General features: G+C 41.9%; 3 protein-coding genes across 3 annotated transcripts in view; 2 read left to right on the top strand and 1 right to left on the bottom strand.

Annotated features, from left to right (window-relative positions):
- LOC306934129 (dual specificity testis-specific protein kinase 1) overlaps positions 1-2856 on the top strand; it is a 28602-nt gene extending 25746 nt beyond the window's left edge. Inside the window, exons 9-10 of the mRNA XM_079516613.1 lie at positions 1191-1277; positions 2215-2856. Coding sequence (XP_079372739.1) covers positions 1191-1277; positions 2215-2319 — 192 coding nt within the window. The 3' untranslated portion in view covers positions 2320-2856. The remainder of the gene's footprint in view (positions 1-1190; positions 1278-2214) is intronic.
- Positions 2857-4875: 2019 nt separating this feature from the next.
- nudt12 (nudix (nucleoside diphosphate linked moiety X)-type motif 12) lies at positions 4876-12609 on the top strand. The gene is made up of 8 exons (XM_079516272.1): positions 4876-4937; positions 5838-6048; positions 6505-6802; positions 6951-7230; positions 8283-8450; positions 9036-9149; positions 9991-10190; positions 11313-12609. Exons 2-8 carry the CDS (start codon positions 5843-5845, stop codon positions 11421-11423), a joined length of 1377 nt encoding a protein of 458 aa, XP_079372398.1. The 5' UTR covers positions 4876-4937; positions 5838-5842; the 3' UTR covers positions 11424-12609.
- Positions 12610-17499: 4890 nt separating this feature from the next.
- On the bottom strand, positions 17500-25125 carry slc2a9l1 (solute carrier family 2 member 9, like 1; the record flags this gene model as incomplete). Its single annotated transcript, XM_079516966.1, has 9 exons — positions 17500-17685; positions 19607-19734; positions 19912-19918; positions 20914-21015; positions 22386-22496; positions 24097-24284; positions 24519-24667; positions 24781-24910; positions 25011-25125. 9 exons carry the CDS (start codon positions 25123-25125, stop codon positions 17500-17502), a joined length of 1116 nt encoding a protein of 371 aa, XP_079373092.1.
- Positions 25126-25502: the final 377 nt, after the last annotated feature.

Below are 25502 nucleotides of genomic sequence, written 5' to 3'. Positions count from 1 at the left end.
TTGAATTAATTCTGCCGTAAAAATCTTAAAACTATACTTCCGGGTCTGAAATGAATGTCTACTAAAATATGTCACGCTCTGTCAAGACATGGGCATGTAGTATGCGACTGGCACAGCCCGGATTTGGGTTGTTTGATTCGTGATTCGTTTATTTTGTTAGTCTTTGGGTATATTGCCACCTTCAGTTGATGCTTCCTATCCATATGAGTAAAATATCCGGGGTGATCTGTTTATTTCTTTGAACACAGTCCTTATATGAGCGTCAAAGGAAAAAAAACACGAACGAACCAGGGAATAGCGCAATCTAGGTAGGGGCAGTGACTGGCTCCTCCTCCAGTGCGTGATGAGAGTCACTGGGCATGGCGCTAGGTCAGACACCAGAAGGGACTGTGTGCAGTCCATCATAGGCGCTAGGTCAGACACCAGAAGGGACTGTGTGCAGTCCATCATAGGCGCTAGGTCAGACACCAGAAGGGACTGTGTGCAGTCCATCATAGGCGCTATAGGTCAGACACCAGAAGGGACTGTGTGCAGTCCATCATAGGCGCTAGGTCAGACACCAGAAGGGACTGTGTGCAGTCCATCATAGGCGCTAGGTCAGACACCAGAAGGGACTGTGTGCAGTCCATCATAGGCCACTTTTGGACAGAATGTCCTGTCCATCGAGTCTCCCAGTCAATCTAAGGGAAAGCCCCACCCTATGTACCTTTTATAAACAACTACACCAATGGCTAAAAATACCCCAAACATGTGAACACTGATTAACTTTAATATATCAAATTAGGCATTACCTATTTTGTTGTTTTAGGTATTAGACTTCATAGTAGGTATAAAGGTTTTTAGTTAGGCTTAAACTATGTACTGTATGGTATTCGTCAAGATAAATGTATGTATGTTCTCTCTTTGTTATGATGTTATTGTATTGTATTGTAGTAGTTTTTATGTGTGGGATGAAAATGAGCTTCTAGCTAGCTGTTCATAGCATGTTCATGATTGAATTCACATTCATGTATTGAATGTGCACGTGAATTGTCCCTTCTAAATAAACAAATAAAGTAAAGTAGCACAACATTTTGATCAGATTAACAGCTGAGACGATCCTATCTTCTGCCCATTCTTTCATTTTGTACTGTACCAATGTATTAGTTACACTAAATAGTTGTTCCACCCCTTGCTTTCATGTGCTTTAGGACTATGGCTTGGATGTGAATGCCTTCAGGGAGCTTGTGAGTGGCTGTCCTCAGCGCGTACTGGAACTGGCTTCCAGCTGCTGTCTGGTGGGTAGACATACTGGCTGGATGGATAGTCTAGTGTGTGTTGGAGATGCTTTGGTAGTTGGGGTGTGTGTTGGGTATAAACTACAGAGAAATGCAGCATACACCCTGAAACAGAAGGTGACACTTTGCACTATAGTCATGCCAGCCTCTACCAAAAGCAATCACATCACTTTGTTACAGTAACTGTATAGCTATTAGAGGTTCCCGTTTTTACTGCATGCCTGTTGTACTGTAGCTGCTGCACTGTTAGTCCATTTATGAGATGTTTTGTTTGGAAAAGCCCAATTTTACCTCCATTTCATTACGGACAAATTCCTAAGAATGATCTGAAAATGTGTAGTTTGATAGATCTGAGTTGTGTGTTTTACAACATGTGAGAGAGAACAGGTTATAGAGGCTGTTGTAGTAGCATGCTAATGGAGAATCTGAATCATTGAAGAAGAGATGCAATAGATCCTAATACTGCTCTAGTTTGGTCACTGCAATTCTATCTAATGTTAATGCTTAAATGTTTTTGAGGGCCCTCCTATATCCAGATTTTAGTGTGTGTGCAAACACAAACTTTGTCCTACACAAACATTAAATGCCATTGACAATGAATGGACAATTTTGAGTGATTGTGTAAACACTAACATTGTGTAACACAAACATTGAAGACGAAGGTGAGGACGCAAATTCTGATTGGCTGGAATGAGATGATATACAGTATGATGATGTACGATAAGATAATAAGAGCGCCCCTCACTTCACACGGGACTGTTTTTTAATATATCAATTAGTTCAATAGACAACCACAAATGTTTAGCTTGTGCAGCATAAACATTGGAACTTGAAACTATTTTTCTGTGTCTGACTGCTAATGGAAAGAACACAGAAAACTAATATTCACTTTGTATTATTTTAAACTGGTTGTAATCCAAGTGTCTTTGTAACGCAGGTGGAATCCTTCCGACGACCTGCCTTCACAGAATTACTAGATGAGTTGGGGGAGATCGCTGAGACACTGGAACTCCCTCCGAAGTCAGATTTGGCCACTAGCTGAAGCCCGACAAATTAGGAGGTTTTGACAGCTCCCATTAGCTGTTAGGCTCTGTACATAGACAGTAAGCTGGACAGTACCAGTGGAAATTAAACAGAACATTGGTCACCTGTGCTGCCACATTGCACAAAATATGGAGGACGACTTTGTTGTTACTGAACTGGTGGATTGGTGAGATATACTGGATCATTGGATGTCTCTTTTTGAAGAGGAGCGGAAATTACCCTCATGTCCCATAGACATTTTTTGCTTGACCATTTCATTCTCACTTGTGTGCATATAAATAAATGTAGTTGTTTAATTCATGAGTGAAAACTAATTTTACGAGTTTGTGTTACTGCATGCAACAACTTTTTATGACTTTTATTTCATGTTTTCTATATATCATTGTATTTCATGTGAGCGTAACCTTGTTTTGAAACAGACGATACAGATCAAAATCTGTTGATTTCTTTCCTTGCCTCTTTCATCTGCCTCCACATACTTTTTTTCTCCGCTTTCTATTTTCATGGCCCCTTTTTGTCTTATCTACACTGGCCCGGCACTATATTTGCTATATTTTCCAGTGCTTTTGTCAAGTGGTTGTACCGGAGCAGGTGAGCTGCTGTTTGCAACGTCATAGGGGCATTTAACAAACAGCTTAGTTTAATTTTAGTGATGTCAAAATATCAATAGAATCATGTGTCAAAAAATATTTTGATTTCAAACAAGCATTACAGCCACTGATTGAATTACTTAGTCACACATTTAATCAGCAAGGTGAACAATGGAAGATGAGACACTGCTGAACCAGTGCAAACTAGACTGGTACTCAACAAGATGTTTAGTTACCCTTTTTTCTTTCTTTCTCCGATGCTATTGAAAGAGATAATTTCTGACTGTACATTCATACTTTAAACCTACATTTTATTTACACAAATAAAATTGGTTGGTTTATGCTAATCCCTTTTACATAAAGTATATTATTTCCATAAAAGCATACATTTGTTTGACATGAAAATGTTTTAAGATCTCTATTCTTTGAGAAGATAGTTGGCAAGTGTATAGAGATATGCTGAGTTAACACCAGAATGTAAATAGTGAAGCCTTTTTCCATGTTGCTCTGAACTGTTGTTTTTATAAGACATCCCTGTTGCTCAATATGTCAAGGTCGTGCAATGTGTGGTGTAACTACGCTTACACACATCAACGTGTTCAAGGATGTGGTTCTTTAGGCTGTGCAAACAAAATATTTGACTGAATCTTTGTGTCTAAAAATGCATATGCGTGCATATTTACCTACATAGGAGGGGAGATGATCTTTAAAATTTCTAGTGATGTGATATTAATTTCCAGATACTGTCAAGAAAAGTTGACTTTATTATAACTTATTAAAAAAGAAAAGAAAAGAAAGAATACACTAACAATATCTTTACATTTGATCCCGCCTATTTCAAGAAAAAAGTGCTACTCAGAGCACAGGTCTCCGCCAGGTCAGGTAGGTTAATGTGGGCCAGCGTTTGTTGTGGGCACTTTTTTACCAGCCGCACTGGACTGGAGAGTGGTGTTGTAGTAGTGGAGGTCTTCCTGAACACGTGCGTAGGCCCAGTGTCCACTATAGTCTGGAAATGGCACTTTTGTAACCTCTATTTGGCCGCACTGTCTGTACTGTACGGCCTGTCGACCCGTCTCCTGTCAGCTGAGCATCCAATTTGTGAAGGCCATGCACTGCAGTGAACAACATTTTAATCCATTTAGATATATATATATATATTTTTTTTAATTTACGTTTTTATTGAATTTTAATCAAACATACATGAAAACGAAACGACTGACAATTGACAATACATACAACCGAAAACAAAACAAGACAATATACGTACAATACACACAAGGGGAGATATCTGCCCTTGTGTGATCGATGATCATTCATAATACATAAGTACCTCAAACAGGTGCATATACAGGTTTAACAGGTTTAACTGAAACTATAAAAAATCAGGTCTTATGGTAGAAACATGAGCAATCCATCTAAACCAGTTATCTGTGAAGACTTCAACTTGACCTCTGAAGCTGAATGTAATTCTCTCCATAATAAATATACTATAGATTAAATCAATCCATTCATTCATAGTTGGTATAACATTTGTAAGCCACTTTTTTGTTAAGGCTTTTTTGGATGCCACCAGCAGTACCCTCAGTAGATACTGATCCTGCTTTGCAAATTGAAGTCCTTCCAGATCTGCAAGATACATGGTTTTAAAATCAAAAGGAATGTCAACACCAAAAACTGCTTCCAGGACACTGTGGACACTTCTCCAAAATGGAACCACAGAAGGGCAACTCCAGAACACATGAAAATGATTTGCCAATGTTTCCCCACAGAGTCTCCAACAGTCCGACTGATACTCTTTTCTGGGCTGGAGTGCAAAAGAAACGACTCACATTTTTCCAGCTGAATTCTCTCCATGTGGGGGATTTAGATATATTTTTAATGTTATAGGCTACTGGTACTATAATGGTATAGGCCTACATTTACTCTTATTTTGAAGAGATCGTCCACCGGAAGTCTTATATCTGCTAGCTTATATCTGCTGATGGAACACTGCTCAGACAGACATCCGCATATTCCTGACAACAAGGTTGGTCTGATGTCTATTACCCAGCTAGCAAATCATGCCGCATGTACAGTACACCGAATTATGTTCTCTTGAACGTTTATCTTGTTAAAATAAACATTAAGTACAGCTCTCCTCTATGTGTAATACGTTTACATTTACTAACATAGTTAGAGGGAGATAGGTGTAGTTCAGGGAGTTGACTGCCTGCTGCAGCCTACCTGATTTGCAATAGTTTACGTCATGTAACAACCCCGTTACATGACTGAAAATATGAATCAACCACCACAGCTGATTGAAGATATAGGCCTATACAGTATACCAACTTGTCAGGCATGAGTTATGCTGCATAATTTATGCATCAGTCGACTTTCATATCTATAGGCTTCATTCTTGTTGAAGTGATACTGGGGTAATAAGTTATGTTTTACTTGATGTTTATGCAACACAAAAGTACTGTACATTTTCTTGGAAATAAATCCACGTTTTGGGACAGAATCATCTACAGTGGTTCTCAAACATTTTCATGTCAAGGTGAAGGTCAAGGACCCAAAGCGATTGACCCAAAGCAACAACATCTGGAAAGATTTGTTGTTAAAATATTTAAAAATAATCTCCACACATTTGTGAGATCAACATTTTCAAAAATAGCAGATCTGTTGTTAAACTATTTGGCGAGCTATATATAAATATATACATTTATATATATATATATATATATATATATATATATATAAATAGAGTGCTTGAACTTGATTTTGATGCTATTCCTTGGGGTGGAGAAGAGGAGCACGCCGTCGCCTTTTTCTTCCTCAACAACTATAGGGACCCCTGGAACCCCCTCAAGTAAGGAGGGTCCCTGGACCCCACTTTGAGAACCTTTATTGATTTTGCCTACTTCCCTTTCTCTTCCTGTCATTGCAGCTACAATGGCTAGTGTCCAGCTCAGTGCAGTGGAGGAGATGGAGGAGAAGTTTTTGGATGCAGCAGCCAGAGGGCACGTGTCCCTGCTGTCCACCTTTCTGTCCCACTCCCCCTCCCTGCTAAACTGCTCCGGACACAACAGCTGGACCGCGCTGATGATGGCTGCACGTAATGGACACTATGATGTGGCGGAAACGCTCCTGTCACATGGGTATGACATCATTTTGTTCTATTTTCTATAACACTTCTAAAAAAACGTAACCAAAAAATATCACTATACCATTAACCCATTAATAGCCTACCTGAGGCCGATTCTACAAATGGACATTTATTGTGTGCTGGCGCTTCCTTGTTTCCATTTTGCACTTCTGAGCCTTGCACCTATAAAAATACTCTTCTAATTTGGAATGTTGCGGGTTGTCCGCTTTTGTAGTCTTTCTTCCTCTCGATTCTACAAATGCCTTCTAAATCCTTACAGTTTCTGAAAAACGCATGTTGCTATATATCCTTGCTGTCAGGCAGAAACCTCTTATCTCCAGAGACGAGAACTCTGAAATGATGCATGCTTGTCTTGTTTTAATTGGTTAATAGCTTTTGCATGGATGTCCAAATAAACTTAACCTAACCTCAACCCTGAGCATGTTCCTGTCCCCCGTTCTCTGTGAAGCTGTGACAAATTGTCAGTGAACCACTCATCTCAGACGGCCTATGACATCGCCAAGTTCTGGGGCCACAGACACATCTCTGACCTGTTGGCTGGGACACCTGACCAACCACAGCATGTCCTGCAGACTTCTGACCTTTACCAACAGGACAACTACTTCAACCGAGAGCCTCTGGACAGGCAGAGTGAGAGGAGGGCAGACACAGCCTGGTTGGAGGCCAAACAGAAAAGCCCAGACTCTGTCTACCTGCTTTTCTCCAACCTCAGCCCCATGTTAAGCTCCCAGGAAGACGGCCCAGGGGTAAGGCCAATTAACCATTAGACCTATGAGAAGTACAGGTGTGATCATTACTGGAGTGTTTCGGTTATCCAACAACCAAATCACCTGTTGCTGAACAGACCCTCTAGGATGTAGTGAATAAACAGAATCCTGCTTCTCACCCTGATAGACACACACCAAAGTTTGCCGGCTTGGGTACGAAGTGGTTAAAGAGCTACTCCACAAACCAGACTCTGTGATGATCTTCCTCGGGGTAGAGCAGAGGAACACGCCCTCTTCTTCCTCAACATCCTCCCCTCAGACAAACGGTATCAGGGAGCCTCCTGCCTGGTTTGCCATCAACACAGACACAGAACCGGCTGAGCTCCTTAAACTAAGCAGAGAGGCAAATAGCGTTTTCCCTCAGAGACCCAACAGAGACCTGCTGACTCTCAGTGAAGATGAGGCTGGTGAGCATTGAGCGTTGTGCATTTGTTTCATATTTTGTTGGCTTTGCCCACTTTGTGTTTGTGTTTGTATTTAAAATGTCTTGAATGACTAAAAAGATTAAATACACAGTTTTCTCAACCGTCACACTCGCATCCATTCATCAAACATATTCTGACATTTTTGTCCAGTATTTTGGGTCTTGTCTAAATATATGACATCTGAGACAACACTCCACACGTCCCAGACTCTTCTCCCTTCTGGCTCCCAAACTATGTAATGAACTCCCATTAGAACTCCCGTTAAAACTGCAGACTCACTCCCAAATTCCCAATCTTCCGCCATAGTCTGAAGACTCACTTCTTCAGACTCCACCTTAGCCTGTAGCACTTGCCGCAGCACTTGCACTCGCCTCGGCGACCTTGTAGGCTTATGCAAAGGCTAAAATTTAAATTTTTATAGCATGTTATGTAGACAAATGCCAAGTCATTATTGACCTAGCATCCTATAGTTTGATAGTTTCAATGTACAGATTATCTTTGGATATTCTACTGTTAGACTGATGATAGGTTGTTGGTTTACTAGATGACTATTTCTATGCATTGATGTATTACCTTGTGTTGTCCTTGCTTACTGTAAATCGATCTAGATTAAGAGTGTCTGCTAAATTGTAATTGTATGATGTTAATATGTATTATTATAATTACATTTGAATAAACAAAGGTACAGCTTAGTGAAATTACCGGTGTTGTTACTTAACGATGCTAAGCTTTTTATTTAGACAGATGCTACCTTTGATGTCTGCCTGCTAGTATACTATGTTTAATTGGCTGCTTAACCTGTTGTTAGTTGTCATGAGATCATGCAATTTACACTTTGTACTTTGTAGTCACTGTCGATAAAGAAGAACATCTGCTAAAATGCCTAATTGTTAATTTGTCTATCAAACTGACGAACAAAATAACTATTTTCTTCTAGTACAGAATATATAAAAAAAAAAAAAAACTTACAATAACCTTATTCATTCACGACTAAGCTAAACTTGAAACAAATAAAACTCTCATCCATCCATCAGGTATCATAGCCCAGGCAAGGGCAGTGTTGGCGTGGCACAGCCGCTACAGTTTCTGTCCGACCTGTGGTAGTGGTACTAAAATGGAGGATGGAGGGTACAAGAGGACCTGCCTGAATCCTGACTGTAAAAGCCTGCAAGGTGTACACAATACCTGCTACCCTCGCGTTGGTAAGTCCACTTAGGCGCGATTCATACTCCTATTTTAGAGCCGAATAAAAGTCGGTTCGGCGCTGTAGAGCCTACAATGTGACGTCATTTGAGGTTCGGGGGGGCGGGTACCGTCCTAAAGTCGGCTCTTCGGTGCTACTGAAAATTTCTGACGAGCCGAAATCATTTCGGCACTACAGCGCCGAAACAGCGGTAAAATAGGAGTATGAATCGGCCCTTAGTCTTGGTTCATTCATCTTCAGTTTTCTTTCCTTTTAGCCAGTGCTTTCCTCCTATGCATTGCCTCACTGCTTCCCGACAGCCTGTAATATATTTAACATTTATAATTATATCATAAATACTTTTTTTTCCCTTTTTTACAAAAGGAGGCCCAAGCTCTTTATTATATTGTCTCTATCGGGTGGAAAACTTGTATGTCCAAAACAGTTACTTTTCAGGATTTAAATTCAAACATATTATGAATCCTGAAAAAGTAGTCTTGGTTAATCCAAGCTACCTGTTAATCCTGCTACCTGTGTGTTGGACTGTTGGTAGATTAGGTTATGAATAATGCAGGTCAGGCATCATCTGCTCATGTGATTCCAGACCCAGTAGTTATAATGCTGGTGATTCATCCTGATGGAAACCAGTGTCTGCTCGGCAGGAAGAAAGTCTTCCCTGTTGGCATGTTCTCCTGCCTGGCGGGATTCATAGAGCCTGGTAATACACATACAATACTGCGTTTCTAGATGCGCACGCACGCACGCACGCACGCACGCACGCACGCACGCACGCACGCACGCACGCACGCACGCACGCACGCACGCACGCACACACGCACACACACACACACACACCACCAGGCCAGCACTGTACACACATGTACAGTGCTGGCCTGGGCCGTGGCTCAGCGGTCCAGGCACCTTGGCTGGTAATCCAGTCTGGCAGTGTGCCGCGGGTTCGACTCCCGTTCCCGACGGCCTTTACTGCATGTCACCCCCCCATCTCTCTCCCCATTTCCTGTCAGCCTACTGTCTGTCCCTTCATAAAAAAATTAATAAAATAAAGGCGAAAGCCACAAAAAAAAACATTAAAAAAAGAGATGTACAGTGCTGTACAGTGCTGTGCAATGCGCACAATTTGGATTTAACATTGTAAAGGAGCCACGGTTATAACACAAGTTAGAACCCCAATATATTGTACAATACAGTATAGTGTAATGACGATAACCCACTGTTCATTGGTGAACAATTTTGGTTACAAATGTGGGTAAATCTAGCTCTTAATCACTGGCATCCGTGTTATAAGATTCAAGGCCGTGAAATAATTATAGGCTAATATCATCCACTTAGTCAGTGATTGTGCAATTAGAGCATGACACGGAGCCTATAGTTGTACATAATGTAGCCGAGCACCTTCAAATAACACATCCATGCAGCACCAATTTCGCTGAAGCCATTTTTATTCCAAAGATTTTAAATGGAACTAAAGAGATACAATTTAAAGTGAAGTGAACTGGGGTCTGTCAGGGAACTCTCAGTTTCTCCCTGTCTTCCTCCAGGTGAGGCAATAGAGGCTGCAGTTAAGAGGGAGGTAGAGGAGGAGAGTGGCGTGAAGGTAGGACCGGTTCAGTATATCTCCTGCCAGCCATGGCCCATGCCTTCCAACCTCATGATTGGCTGTATGGCCGTCGCCCTGTCGACCGACATCAAGGTGGACGAAAAGGAGATTGAGGAAGCACGTTGGTTTACAAGGCAGCAGGTTAGTAAAGAACTGTGAAGAACACAGTAGGAGTACTAAAAGCATGGGATTTTATGTTGCTTTCGAATACCCTCGATTTGACCTTAGACACAGCTAGTGCAGCCTTGAGAAGCTTAGGAACACTATCAGCCAGAGCTTTCCAAAGGCTTAACAGACCCCCTAGCCTCACTCGGAGGAAAACACTTTTTTTTAAAAACATTTGCAAGGCATATCTGCTTTATTGAGCTGTACAGTGGACGGAGAAAAACAAAGGTTTAGACCAGGGGTGCCCACACATTTATGACGTGAGATCTACTTTCAAAATGACCAGCTCTATAAGAAATTATGACAGGCAGTTTCTGCTGTCAAAATATGTCCCCCCCCCCGTATTTAACTTAAACACCCAATGCATTCTCAATGGCTGCAATAGCACAAACTTTGGCATGCTACTAGTCCTACATACTTACACTATAGAAACCCCATTCAAACCTATGTAGGTTCATCTTACGGTGGACATGTTTGCCTGAAATGGAATCTTTGAAATGTTTCATAGTTTTAGAAATATAGTGCTTTCAAATTTGAGAAATTTATAATGGGGCTCAATGGCAGCTCTATGGCACGTCAAAAAATTACTTTCACCTAGAAACTCTATTCACACATTTTATAATTCAGCTTACTGTGAAGACAAATGCTGGAACTTTTTACTTTGAAATGATTTGTAGTTTCTGAGTTATTTAACTTAAATGCCCAATGCATTCTCAATGGCAATAGCACAAACTTTGGCATGCTACTAGTCCTACAATGTAGGACTAGTAGCATGCCAAACTTTAGACTCCGCAAGGCTAGCTTTTGTGTGACATTTTACTAATATATTGTTCATGTTTTTATTGTTCCTTTTGTATGTGCTGAATGTATTATGTTACCATAATTTTACTTTTATGGACATAACACCTTCTACATTGTTTAGGTGGGATTGGCATTGATGACGAACAAGTGACATGCTATTTGGGTATATAGGAACTTATGCAGTACAGAAAGAATGTACAAAGACTAAATACAGAGAGTATACTAACATTGCTAATATTTTACCTCAATTTATCTAATGACCAATCAGTGCACTGAACATGTTTCACGATCTGACAGGTGATTGATTCCGTGTACAGAGGATCCAGTCCAGTCTTCACCATGCCTCCCAGACAAGCCATTGCCCACCAACTGGTCAAACAGTGGATTGGCATGACCTCCAACCTCTAATCACCCCACTTACATGTTCAGAGGGAAGATTAGGGTGTGCTTTGATGAGGACCCACATTTTGCCCAAAACATCACATCCAAGATAAGTAAACAATGCACAATCAATGAGGCAATGTGAGGCCAGAAGTTGCAAGTGGAGAGCTATTTGGATGCAACAATCAAAGCAATTTTGCCTTATTTGTGGAATGTTCTATGATTTTGGGTAGTATTATATGTAGGTCTGTCACAATCTGCACGACACCTGACACAAACACTGTTCAGGGGTCTGCCATGACAATAGTCACACTAGGGGGCCCCGGCGGCCTCAGGCACACCATTGCTCCAATCCTCACCAGACATGTCACAAATGCTGTTCAGGAGTCTGCCAAAACAATCCTAATTTGCATGACACAGGAGTGTGGACATAACTTGGTGACCATTGCCGAGAAATAGCCGAGTTACAAGCTCACTACACTTCGCATTATTGTGAGCTTGTGGATTCTTCCACAATTTTTTTAAATGTTTTTTGACGATTATGCCAAATAATTTCGATTAGGCGATTATGTAATAATTGTGACAGGCCTAATTATATTCACAACTTCACAGTACCCCAAGACATAGACAAACTATAAGCAGTAACTACCTCTGTGTTGTTCCTTAATCTCACCAAATATTTAGACTCTAGAAAAGTATCTATTGGTAAGTAGTATTATGTGCATATTGGTTTTTGGGTGGCCTTTACTGCAACCGTCAGCCCTGTGCTCTTGGAGTCTACCTAACTGAAAGTTCTAGTAGTCTTTAAAAAACAAACACCTCAGTATAGAGCAGTGTCCTGTAATGAGGGGGGGGGGGGGTGATTGATGCATGGTAAACTAACAAAATTAATATGACTATGGAATTTTAATCTATGAATAATTGACACGGTCTCGTCACATTTGTGCCTGTCTTTGTTCCGTATAGTCAAAGCTTTTTTTGACTGTAACTAAGCCAATTTAACAGTGCGAGAGTTTTTACCATCAGTTTCACTTTTTTCTATGCACTGAAATATAACCCAGACATGTGATTTCATTTTAAAGACGGCATATGTATTTATTTAATTAAGAGAATGGCATTCATCCTGCTTTATGTTAACATGTGAACTTCAATATCAGCTACAGTAATGCACATCCATTAAAATCTGGGTCTCCCATGTGGGAAAGGAGTTTAATCCTTCTGAGCACTGTGTATGTTTTTTCTCCGCGTTGTCTCCCCTGTCTGTCCATCCTGTGTGTGTGTGTGTGTGTGTGTGTGTGTGTGTGTGTGTGTGTGTGTGTGTGTGTGTGTGTGTGTGTGTGTGTGTGTGTGTGTGTGTGTGTGTGTGTGTGTGTGTGTGTGTGTGTGCGCGCGCACTCGTCAGTTTGCACGCGCACTACCTGGAGGCTTGTTATATTCCCACCATGAGGCCAATTTCTCCTACAGATTTTGTCCAAACATCACGCAAATCAGTACACATTATCTATATTCATGTAACCAAGACGCTTGCCTGCCCGATTGCTGGAAAACTTTGCACTCACATTCCCACTAAGTGAAAGAAGAACTTCCATTTGAACATTTAACTACTTTGGCATATAAATGTTGAACCATAAGTCGTACAATAAACATGTTTTCCTCACTCGCACAATCTGAGGGCGATCAAGATGTGATCAAGATGTATACATTTGATTTTTCAGATTCCATTCCAAGTGGCTAGTGTATGACCACAGTTTGCGGACTCTGGCTAGGCTGGTGGAGACCTGTGCTCTGAGGAGAACACTTTTTTTTATCCTTTCCCAAATGCTAGTGACATTTTTACCAATTTAAATGGGGGAGACTTTAAGGGGCATTCATTTTGTGCTGTTCTGTAATTGATTCCCTGAGTTTGTTGATTGTTGTGAAGAAAATGTGAAAATTTAACCATGTTCTAATGTGGCATAATATTTTTGTCATTTTCATCATTTCACTAGCCTGTATTTAATACAAGAATAAGTATGCTGACAATGAGAGCAACATTTTCCCCCCAAGAAATCGAATCAGGCTACTACAGTACATCGTGTTGACCCTAGTTCACCTCCTGTAGTATACGGAATGGTTCCTTTTCAGAGCAGACATTGTCTCAGTTTAATGCAGCTGAAGGAATTACAGTTAATTGTGGGTGTTTCATTCAAGTTTGTCTGTGTGCCAGTTAACTGTACAGTAGCTGCCCATGCTGGCACACAATAGACACTTACAGTAAATTAAGCAATCCCAGAATTAATGGCATTAGTGATTACCTTCCCTTCAAAATGTCCTATTTGGGGGCCTATTGAGAAGTTGAAAATAGGGGCTCCCTATGCGTAGATAATTAACATCGCTGCTTTAGATAGCACAGATTACAGTGAACAATGTGAACATAGTTACTTTCTATAGTTCTATAGCTTGCTCATGACGCATTACAGTTAAGTACAGGGTTCGTCTGACGAAAGGTAGAATCGATGAAAATCCTCCTGCCTGTTTGTTCAGAAAGAGCCTGTGTCACCTTAGTAACAGTTCCCTGGAGAACAAGACTGTTGACTCCACAGCTCTCACTATTAGGATACAGCAAGGCTGCTGTTTTAATTGTCTTCACTTCCCGTTTGCCTAGCAAAGTGGATCTGAGAGGACTCTGTTTGTTTACTCGTCACCTCCACAATCATTTATTTGGGGGAAATTACCGTTTTCAGATTATATTCTGCCTCACACAGCATCTAAATGGTAAATGGTGCATTTATATAGCGCCTTTATCCAAGGCGCTTTACATAGATTGTGCATTACATTCACCCATTCACACACACATTCATACACCGATTGCGGCGGAAGCCTTGCAGGGTACCAACCAGCACATCGGGAGCAATTTGGGGTTCAGTGTCTTGCCCAAGGACACTTCGACATGTAGACAGGAGGAGCCGGGATTCGAACCGCCGACCCATGGATCAATGGACGACCTGCTCTACCTCTTGAGCCACAGTCGCCCCAAACAACAACAACCAGGGAGGCTCGATTGCCTCGTGGAAATGTAATGACTTTACATAGTCAGACACATACAGTTGGAGGCCATCGATATTGTCCTTTTCTTTTTGCTGAGGTTTGCGTGATCTGCGCAAAAGGACAGGTAACCCATTTTGGGCGGGAACCCCTTTTGGTGTTTTAAACTATGTTATAATTAAGCTATTGAAAAATAGCAGATCTACAAGCTCATAGCGCGCCACCGAGTGGCGCGCTACGAGCTTGTAGGTCTGCTATTTTTTTTTCAGAAAACGAGGATTTTTTAAAATTTTGAGGTCAGGCCTAAATGGGTCAAATAATAAGGGACAATATCGGTGGCACCCAACTGTACATCAGATTAGGTATACTGTATGTGCCTGTTTGTCCACTTCCTCTCTCTCTCAGGAAAATGTCAAAGCATGCCAAGCTTGCCAAAGCATCATAGCCAGTTGCTCCTCATACATACAATTGGACCTCATAGGACAATGGCAGTTCAATGCATAGACAGAATGACATGGTACAACAGACACATCCACTTGATTCAGCTATGTGTACATATTCTGTGCTGAGCTTGGCTGGGACACAGTTACATTGTGTATCTGTGTATCATCAACGCGGACCTCAATGTGGTCTTTCTCTCCCAACACATGGTTGGGATTGTTGGACACAGTGGGCATAATATTCATAGTTGAAGGGTTTCCCAACTGTGTGTTTGTGCGTGCGCATAATCCATGTCGTACTCATTAGGATCAGAATTGACTTCCATTAGAGGAGTTGTATAGGCTACACATTCTTTGAATAATTCACCTTTGGACACCTTGAAAAAATTACACTGCAGACAAAATACTTGTTATTGTATTCATCTTTATTTGTGTTCACTCTTCAGTGTATATGACATTGTTTCAAACATATGATGTTTGTTTCATAATGGTGGACTGTAGGCCTATACTGGAACCTACTACAGTACAACCACCTACAACTTTAGTGACCATCAGCACTGAAGAATAGTTTTGCACTGTATGCTATTTGTCTGTGTTTATGCTACAAGGTCAGGACAGCTGTCCAAAGGAAACTGGTCAGTAGGAATGGACCACAGCAAACACTAGATGGCAGGCTTAACCCTTCTATCGTGATTGGGGGCAACCCTATTCCGAGAGAGAGAGAGAGAGAGAGTGTGTGTGAGTGAGTGTGAGCTATGGGCCCGGTAGTGATGTTGCTGCTATGGGCCCGGTAGCGGTAGTGATGTTGCTGCTATGGGCCCGGTAGCGGTAGTGATGTTGCTGCTATGGGCCCGGTAGTGGTAGTGATGTTGCTGCTATGGGCCCGGTAGCGGTAGTGATGTTGCTGCTATGGGCCCGGTAGCGGTAGTGATGTTGCTGCTATGGGCCCGGTAGCGGTAGTGATGTTGCTGCTATGGGCCCGGTAGCGGTAGTGATGTTGCTGCTATGGGCCCGGTAGTGTTAGTGATGTTGCTGCTATGGGCCCGGTAGCGGTAGTGATGTTGCTGCTATGGGCCCGGTAGCGGTAGTGATGTTGCTGCTATGGGCCCGGTAGTGGTAGTGATGTTGCTGCTATGGGCCCGGTAGTCATGTTGCTGCTATGGGCCCGGTAGTGGTAGTCATGTTGCTGCTATGGGCCCGGTAGTGGTAGTCATGTTGCTGCTATGGGCCCGGTAGCGGTAGTGATGTTGCTGCTATGGGCCCGGTAGCGGTAGTCATGTTGCTGCTATGGGCCCGGTAGTGATGTTGCTGCTATGGGCCCGGTAGTGGTAGTGATGTTGCTGCTATGGGCCCGGTAGTGGTAGTGATGTTGCTGCTATGGGCCCGGTAGTGGTAGTGATGTTGCTGCTATGGGCCCGGTAGTGATGTTGCTGCTATGGGCCCAGTAGCGGTAGTCATGTTGCTGCTATGGGCCCGGTAGTGGTAGTGATGTTGCTGCTATGGGCCCGGTAGTGGTAGTGATGTTGCTGCTATGGGCCCGGTAGTGGTAGTGATGTTGCTGCTATGGGCCCGGTAGCGGTAGTCATGTTGCTGCTATGGGCCCGGTAGCGGTAGTGATGTTGCTGCTATGGGCCCGGTAGTGGTAGTGATGTTGCTGCTATGGGCCCGGTAGCGGTAGTCATGTTGCTGCTATGGGCCCGGTAGTGGTAGTGATGTTGCTGCTATGGGCCCGGTAGTGGTAGTGATGTTGCTGCTATAGGCCCAGTAGCGGTAGTGATGTTGCTGCTATGGGCCCGGTAGCTTTTGCAAAACAATTGAGCTAAAAACGGCCATATAGCCACTTGCCCAAATGTGCTTACATCATCACATTTGTGATGACGGCTATGGCCGTTTTTAGCCCAAGGAGTGTTTTTGTGCTTGGAATGGATTCAGCATCATGAAAACGCCCTAGTTTGACACGTCACATGCTACAGTACATAAAGCATGATGACATTTTTTTTCCTTATAGGTTGTTAATGGTATGGTCACATATTATGCCAAATATGAAAATTGCTCAACATATGCAAGTTAGCATCCGGCAGTTTCTACATCCTGGGGACCCATACTCAACATTTCTAACATAAAACCTTGGTGTACTCATTCAACAGTTCATATTCTGGCTAGTGGACTATCCCCACAAGTCACCACTGATTATTTAGATTCACTTTTGTTAATGTGTTTGTGTTTTAATGTGTCACAAAAAGTACACAATGACCTGCACACCGTCTACACTTGCAACATGAATACTTTTACTTCAGCAACGTTTTGGTCAAAGACTTTCTCCAGGCATCAGATGCGGGTCATTGTGTCCTTTTTGTGTTATCATTCTACAGAAAATACACTTTTCATGATTCATTAGAGCTTAATGATTATGCTTTACTGGGTGATCATTGCCACTCAACCATAGAAAGAAATTAATAACAATTAAATTCCACTTTTTCCAAATCTGCCACATCAGCCCAGTGAGACATTGCCAGGTGAGATTAGCCTGGTATGCCGCTGGCTAATCTGCAGATGAAACACGGAGTGGGAGACGGGTAAAGGTCTTGTCAAATCGTTGGAAAGAGTAGAGCTGTTAATATTTTGTTTTCTGAACAGCCTCATAACTTGGTCTCCATGTATTTGTCATGTGAGGGAGACTTCCAGCAGACAGTGGTGGCTTTAAATTCCTCTGAGATCTCCAGTAGAGTCTTCCCCTTGGTCTCAGGTATGAGGAAGTAGCAATACAGAGAGGCCAGTAGACACACCATGGCAAACGGCACAAAGATGAAAGACTTCAAGGCATCCTGGGGACATAGAGAGCAGTGATTAACCAATATAGAGAACTATAAGGAACCATTTGTATTTATTTATTTGACAATGCTCATTAATCAACATTTCAGTTTTCACATCCATGTAAATGGCCCAGAGTTAGCCATAAGCTAATTTATCTGTATAGTCCTTGAGCAGGCTCTTAAAAATGGTAGTAAAACTATACATACAAAACACATACAGTACAATACAATGAAATACAAGAACAATAAAACGTCCATTTTAATGAATATTGGGTGAATGAAACAAATCTCAGTAAGATTTGATCAAAGCGTTACAGGTTCTAGTGTTTTTCAATAAAAGGTAGTTTTGGAATACTTGTGCTGATTTATATCAGACAGCTTCATTATTTTCTTTATCTAAAAGAGGGGACAACGGCTGTTGCCCCTAATTTGGGCTCCTGTGGCTCAAGAGGCTGTCTAGGAAGCTAATAAGGGGCCTTTCCTCCCAAAAATTCTGTGACGCACGTGGAACTCAACTGCCTCTCACATGAGCGGACCGCTTTAAATGCTAAACCAGATTAAGCATTAAGGCCTAGTCATACTCCAGTTTTAGGTGATAAGGTTAGTAAAACAGAGATGTGTTCGGGTGAGCGGTGAGTTCTCACCGACAAGTGACATCATGCTGTATAGTTTTCCCAACCACCAAGTCCGGGAGCGAAAGGGTAATTTTTGGCTGAACGTGGTTTCATCAGATAAAGTTTTTTTCTCAACTGATTCTCGTAGCTTGGGGTCACCTCTTAAGAATTCAAGAGGCGGCCCAGTGATATCCCTTGAGCTTTTTTTGTTATTAACCCCTTAATGCCCGAAACACTGAAAATCCACCCAAAATAGAGTTTTATGGTATTTAATGCAAAAATACTTGGTCTAAATGCATCAAATTGGCTTAGACCAACTTTTTTGCATTAAATACTAGGTGGATTTTCAGTGTTTCGGGCATCAAGGGGTTAATAACAAAAAATGCTCAAGGGATATAACTGGGCACCTCTTGAATTCTTAAGACGTGACCCCTAGCTACAAGAATCAGTTGAGAAAAAAACTTTATCTGACAAAACCACGTTCACCCCCACGGCTCCCGGACTAGTGGTCAACTTATCACCTACAACTGTAGAGTGTGAATAGGCCTTTAGGCTTTCAATCCCAGTGCCAAGTGTGTGTGATTTCGGGGAGGAAATGCTTGGTCGTGTCTAAATGTACTGAAGTGCCATTGCCGACACTGTAAAGCACTTGGATAAATGCATTATACAAAAAATGCAGACGATTTACTATTTGATGTGCATCATGCACCACTACTTATAACTGTTATCAACATAACTCAAGATTAGATGGCCAAATTGTCATGAAATTTGTTGAGATTGAAAGATCATCGTCACAGTGAATAAAAAGAAATGCATGTCCCAATGCATTAAAATAAATCTAATCATGATCCACATGATGAATTATTACTTGTGCAAGCAGAGCGCAAGTACTGTTTTCTGCTGCGTATGTCGGTGACTGCCTCGGCCAATCAGGGTTTCTGAATTTTTGGTGGTCCCTTTGGCCAATCAGGGATTGTGTATTTTTGGTGGCGTAGCTTGAATGGTGACCCTTATTGGCTGTTGATGGTGACGTACGTTTCAAGGTTGGTAAAAGGTCAATAACGGGTCTAAAGGGTTTAGAACAGCAGTTGTAATAGACATTAGTTAGTAGCAGTACTTGCGTGCTCTGCTTGTGCACAACTTGTGTGCAAGGCGCAAATTGGCACCTCGACAGAGTGCATTTCTAGTTAGATCTGAGATGAGTTACAATTGGATTCCGATGTTCAAAAGCTGTTAAAAATAGGTAATATATGACTACTAATCCCCACCCCCCTCAAGGTTATGGGGATATTAACGGATCAGCAAAGCAGTGTACTTACAATAAGGAAAGGGAAGATGAGGCCTAGCACAGCTGATCCTATCCAGCGCTGGATCCCTGTGAAGACGAACGCTGCTTGTCGATAGGATTGGACAAAGGTCTCATTTTGAAGAGAAGCTGACACTCCGCCTGGGAAGATTACATCGTTGGACACATTTACCTTTGTATGCAACTTATGTTTGTGTATACAGTATACATAAATATTCAGTTGTTATTGTAGCTTGATTTTCTGCATACCAGGTCCTCCCCTCATGAAGATCACAAAGAGGAAAATCAAGCTTGCAGTGCTGTATGGAACCCACTCACTGGAGTCCTGTAATAAGACAGGTGACACAATTTATGCGTCTGTGGAAAAAGTGCATGAAACATCGCAGACAGAAATCATACACTTTTGAAAATGTTTTTAACAGCTCTAGAGCGTAGAGAGGTCCTGACGCCAAACCACAGCCCAGGACCATGACAATTCTTCCCACTCAAAAAGCGTAGTGGCCCAAACTCTAGACGTGAGGGCTGCATAGCTAGCCTGGAAACCAGACAAAATCTTCCACAGGAAAAACAAATCCCTGGGGAGATTATCCGCAGCAGCCCAAACTTCTAGTTAAGTCAAGTGAGAGTGCAGTGAGGTCGGCAGTGTGACATGGCACACCTCAGGAGGAGTATTCAATGGCCACGACACAGACTGTGAGTTAGTCAGAAGCAGCAATAATACCTTCAGATCATCGAAGATCTGCTATAGTAGCTCATTGATGGATTGCAGGGGTCATTATTAACCAACGACATGTGTTCTTGTCCAAAGGTCAGAGAGTGTCTTACTTAGTTGGAGAGAACGTATTGCAGCAGACCCTGCAGACATGCCTAGAGGTTCAGTAACCTTAATAAAGCATTGTTCCCACTGTAGACCAGGTAGATACAAAATGCATAGTTAACTGTTAATAAGTGAATAATAAAGTAACCTTTATAAATCATTGTTCCCACTTTAGAACGTCAATAAGTGCATAATAGGCTCTGCAGGTTTCCTGTTTCGGTTCATTGTCCCACAGCTTTGTATGATTGTCTCCACTGCAATCAATCAAATTAACCAATGATATATATCAGCCAATCAAATGAAGCAATGATATATATCAGCTAATCAAATGAAGCAATGGGAAAATGAACCGGAACAGGAAATAGGTATGCCACTCCAGAAACCCGGGACTACAGTTATGCACAGAGCTTACTGTATAAAGGATTATTTATCCTTAATAAAGCATTCTCTGATCATCCGGCTATGTGAGACTATGCTTATCTCGCCAGAGGCTGTAGGCTCACCTTCAGGTTGAGTGAGACAGTGGTTAACATCAGGATGGTTGATAGGGCACCGAAGCCTCCCCAGAGCAAAGGCTTCCTCCCTACAGACTCTATGAGCAACCCCTAAGGAAGAACCACAAGGTCGGAGCGGGTGTGTAAAAGAAAAATCACATTAAATGGAATTACTGGAATAGTTTGAAGATGTAAATTCACATCATGTCTTTGTTTAATGATTGAAACACATAACAATATTTCTTACAGTATTTCTGTATGTGCTATTTAAAACGTATGTGTCTTTGTTCCATATTGTTATTTGAAAAGTTATGTATAGAGAGTATGCGCATGCATAAAGTGAGTGGCAAATCGAGTGTCAAAGTGAGTTTAACGTTATTTAATGCAATCAGATAGGACTTTTCTGTGTGGAATCCTGTGTATGTACAGTATGGGCTGTCAAGGCCAGAAAGTAGTTTTTGGCCACTCAGTAGGCATTCCTGCATAACTGTAAAAGAAAGATTTCCTGCAGAGGGTAAAAATATGCCTGAAAAGCTGTAAATCAGGCCTGGCCATGCCCCTTATGCAAAGGGAAGGCTTTATGCATTATGCCTTCCCATTGAGCTTTTATCCAACTATTCAGCAATCACACTGACAGATTGTCATTGCAAATTGAAAATCTGTCTTGCATGGCAAAGCAAACATCTACCGAAGTCCAAACCCAAGGGAGATATTAGGCTGTTACACTCACACATGAGATGGAGTTCAAACCCAAGGGAGATATTAGGCTGTTACACTCACACATGAGATGGAGCTGAGAACCCAAGGGAGATATTAGGCTGTTACACTCACACATGAGATGGAGTCCAAACCCAAGGGAGATATTAGGCTGTTACACTCACACATGAGATGGAGTTCAAACCCAAGGGAGATATTAGGCTGTTACACTCACACATGAGATGGAGTCATAGAGTATATATATATAATAGAGACTGAACTGGCGCGAAGCTCCGCCCCCCCAGCTATTCATGTCAGTGGAAGTTGCTCAGTGGCGTTTTGAAGCACCCGGAAGACTGCCGGAAGTCCCTCCCAGGACCTCAACTTTGAGGTCCTGAGTGACGTAGGGCAACCGAGCGCTCAACGTTAAAGCCCAGCTGCACGGGGTTTCCCGGTCATGAATCCACGGGTCCGCCTGTAGTCCCTCCTCCTACCACTAGGACCCAGAGCTTCAACGTGGGAAAGTCTGCCTGCCCCCTTGGATGGAGTTCAAACCCAAGGGAGATATTAGGCTGTTACACTCACACATGAGATGGAGTTCAAACCCAAGGGAGATATTAGGCTGTTACACTCACACATGAGATGGAGTTCAAACCCAAGGGAGATATTAGGCTGTTACACTCACACATGAGATGGAGTTCAAACCCAAGGGAGATATTAGGCTGTTACACTCACACATGAGATGGAGTTCAAACCCAAGGGAGATATTAGGCTGTTACACTCACACATGAGATGGAGCTGAGAACCTCAGATGCTCCTATACCGAGCGTGACGTAGCGAATGTTCTCCCTTGGGACACCTGCCTTCAGGAAGATGTCAAATGAGTAGGTGGTGATCTGTAAGATGAAGAGTTTGAGTTACACATGACATTGTGCACTTTACTTTTTCCAGTGTTGTGGTTCTGATTGTGTAATAGTGACGTTTTTGTTTGTGAGACTAATGTCTAACTTACAGACAGGGTGAAGTGAGTGTTTGTTGATGACAGAGGATAATGCATAACTAAATGTATATCCGGACCACTGGTATATAGAGGTGTACTCCCGATTCTTGTGCTAAAATGTAAAACAAAAATCAATAATCCATTGATGCTCCCATGTGTTCAAGACTAATTAGTTGTTTCCTATGACATTTCTTTGTTGATTTGAATTCATATGGTGTTCTAGAACCATTTAGCTGTGGTTGCCCAAAGTTGCCATTTGGGCAATCCAAAATGGCCACTGAACGCCACGGCGAAAACTTAACTTACAGTATATTTCCCATCCTATCTAGTTAGGATGATCCCATGACTAACTAGTTAATGTCACCTTCTTTCTCTCTCTGCACATTCAAACCGGTGTATGATAAGTGTTGAAACAATGAAGAAGTCTACCCACTGTCAGCCAGTAGGATGGAGATGAGCAGTATCCAGGTACTCATATAAGTTCCACTGTCTTTGGCTCAATTCGCAGAAACCACTTCAACAGTGCTGCTGCTGATACACCCTGAAGGGCCTCATGACTTTCACTCAGGACACATTTGAGTCGCCTGTCACTGTCAGCCCCCCATATGCCGCAACCACGTACATTTCCAGTGCTGATCACTGCATCAGTTTTGCGATGCAGCTGAGGAATGACTATGATATGCATCCCACCGGGATGCATTATTACAGTAATGCTAGTTCCAGCATACCTTCTTGGTTACATGGTGAAGTGAATCTATTTCCATGTCAACATGTGACATGTCTGCTGTCTGCTTGCATGAGAAAGTGCAAGAAATATCTTGACCTGACCTTTAACATGTGAGATTAACCTGCAGTTGAAAATAACAATTTAATCAAACCTTTTAAATGACCAGAAAATGGATACTAGTAGGCCTACTAGTAGGGCCTATACATTTTTGTTTTCAGAGCCCAGCCACAACACTTTTGTGCTTCAATTATGATCTAACTTGATATTATTCTGGAGCAAGAGCAGTGCGAGGAATGTAATGACTATATAGAGAGTATGCGCATGCTTAAAGTGAATGGCACATCGAGTGGCAAATCGAGTGGCAAAGCAACAGGCAAAGTGAGTTTAACATTGTTTAATGTTGTTTAATGCAATCAGATAAGACTTTTCTGTGTGGATGTATGGGCTGTCAAGGCCAGAAAGTAGTTTTTTGCCACTCAGTAGGCGTTCCTGCATAACTTCCTGGTTTGATGATGATGTCACACGCATACCCTCTATAGAGATAGGCACAGGAGTGTCCTAGGTGAGTAAGGACCCCTAGCAAAAGTCAGAAAATATTTTTCTGGCTACTTTAAAAGTGTAAGAAATCAATTTAAATGTTTTGAAAACATTCAAGACAACTACAATATTATTAAAATCTGACATTAACTGGCTGGCGTACTGTTCTGAGAGGTCCCCAAATAACAAAAAAATACATTTTAGCACAAAAGAAAATGTTAACGCCTCGTACCGCACTAGCACCAGAGAACATGATGCCGCAGCTCATCACTGTCATGGCGATGAGCTGCCATCGGATGCTTCTGTCCTGAATGAACTCCAGCTGACTTTTAGGAGGGGCTCCCTTGATGGCTTCCTGCTCGGCTACCATTTCCTCAATGTCCTGCTTGTAATCACCTGGACCCCACAGACTCTGGAGAGCTAGATTGAGAGAAGAATGGGAACAAAAACAAAAAAAGAAACTTGTACAGCTTGTAAACATAAACTGTACAGAAGATCAAAAAGGAAAAGGAAATCTTTTAGGCGATCCAGAGACAGATATCTCTTCTAAATATAATTCTTACACATGGAGTTGCAAACACTGAGGAGGCAAGGGGGAGTCCGATGGCAATACATCCTGTAAACAGTGACGTGCACGAGGGAAAATTCACCAACCTCTTCTGCATTCCTCAACATTGCCTTTTTCTATCAGTGAGTATCTGGGAGCCTCAGGAAAGAACGGCGATGCGAACAGATGAACAACTGAGAAGCAAGTTGAAACAGAGAGAAGGACGTTCCACAAGTCTTCACGACCGAGGATCTCACTGGAAAAATGCAGATGGAATATTGCATTACAGCTAAATTATTGTCTATATGTACTGTATGCACAGCAATCAATGTTTCTTTATTTTAAAGAAAGAGAACAATAATTGAAGACCTCAGTCCAACAAATTGTCCAAATAGCTTGCCGAGTGATATAAAGGTTGATGACGTCATTGTCACCAATCCTCTTATCTTTCTTGGTGAACTCTCTCCTAGGTATATCACATGGATGCATTGTGTTGTACCTAAACGTCACAAGACATTGTCAGGTCAGTTGTTTCCACAGAGGTAAATGTGAGCTGTTACAGTATGTACAGTATAGAAAATAATTTGCTGTTTGCTTACCCGCTGAGATGCCAAATAGAAACTGTGCCAGTAGAATCATTTCAAAAGACTTTGCCCATTTACTTGTCAACATGATCACTGCTGAGAAAATGGAGAACAAACTGTTCCCTATCATCGCTTCCTTCCTGTAGAAGGAATGGAAGTTGTGAATGAATGAATGAACGAATCAATCAATCAAATATGTCAATCTGTCAATATGAGACCGAGGGCCCTATTTTGGGACAGGCGGAATAAATTGCCAATATCCCGCGTATAGTTAGGTACACACTTCCATTGCTGTTTTTTGCACACTTTAGTTGGCGAGGATGCATCCAGATCTCCCAAATCACATAAACCCACTTTATTCAGTATGTTTGGCTTGTCTATTTGGTTATGCTATAGTGTTTAAAACAGGGCACAAAAACACAAATGTCCTTTCATTGTCCAGAAACTTAAGTGCAAAGTAGAGATGATTAAGAGGAAGAATAAAGTAAATTCCCACACACGTACATT

The sequence above is a fragment of the Electrona antarctica genome (assembly GCF_951216825.1).
Source record: "Electrona antarctica genome assembly, chromosome: 12".
In the NCBI taxonomy this organism is placed as follows: domain Eukaryota; kingdom Metazoa; phylum Chordata; class Actinopteri; order Myctophiformes; family Myctophidae; genus Electrona; species Electrona antarctica.
Note: the sequence above shows the minus strand (reverse complement) of the source record. Positions and strands in the feature narration are given on the sequence as shown.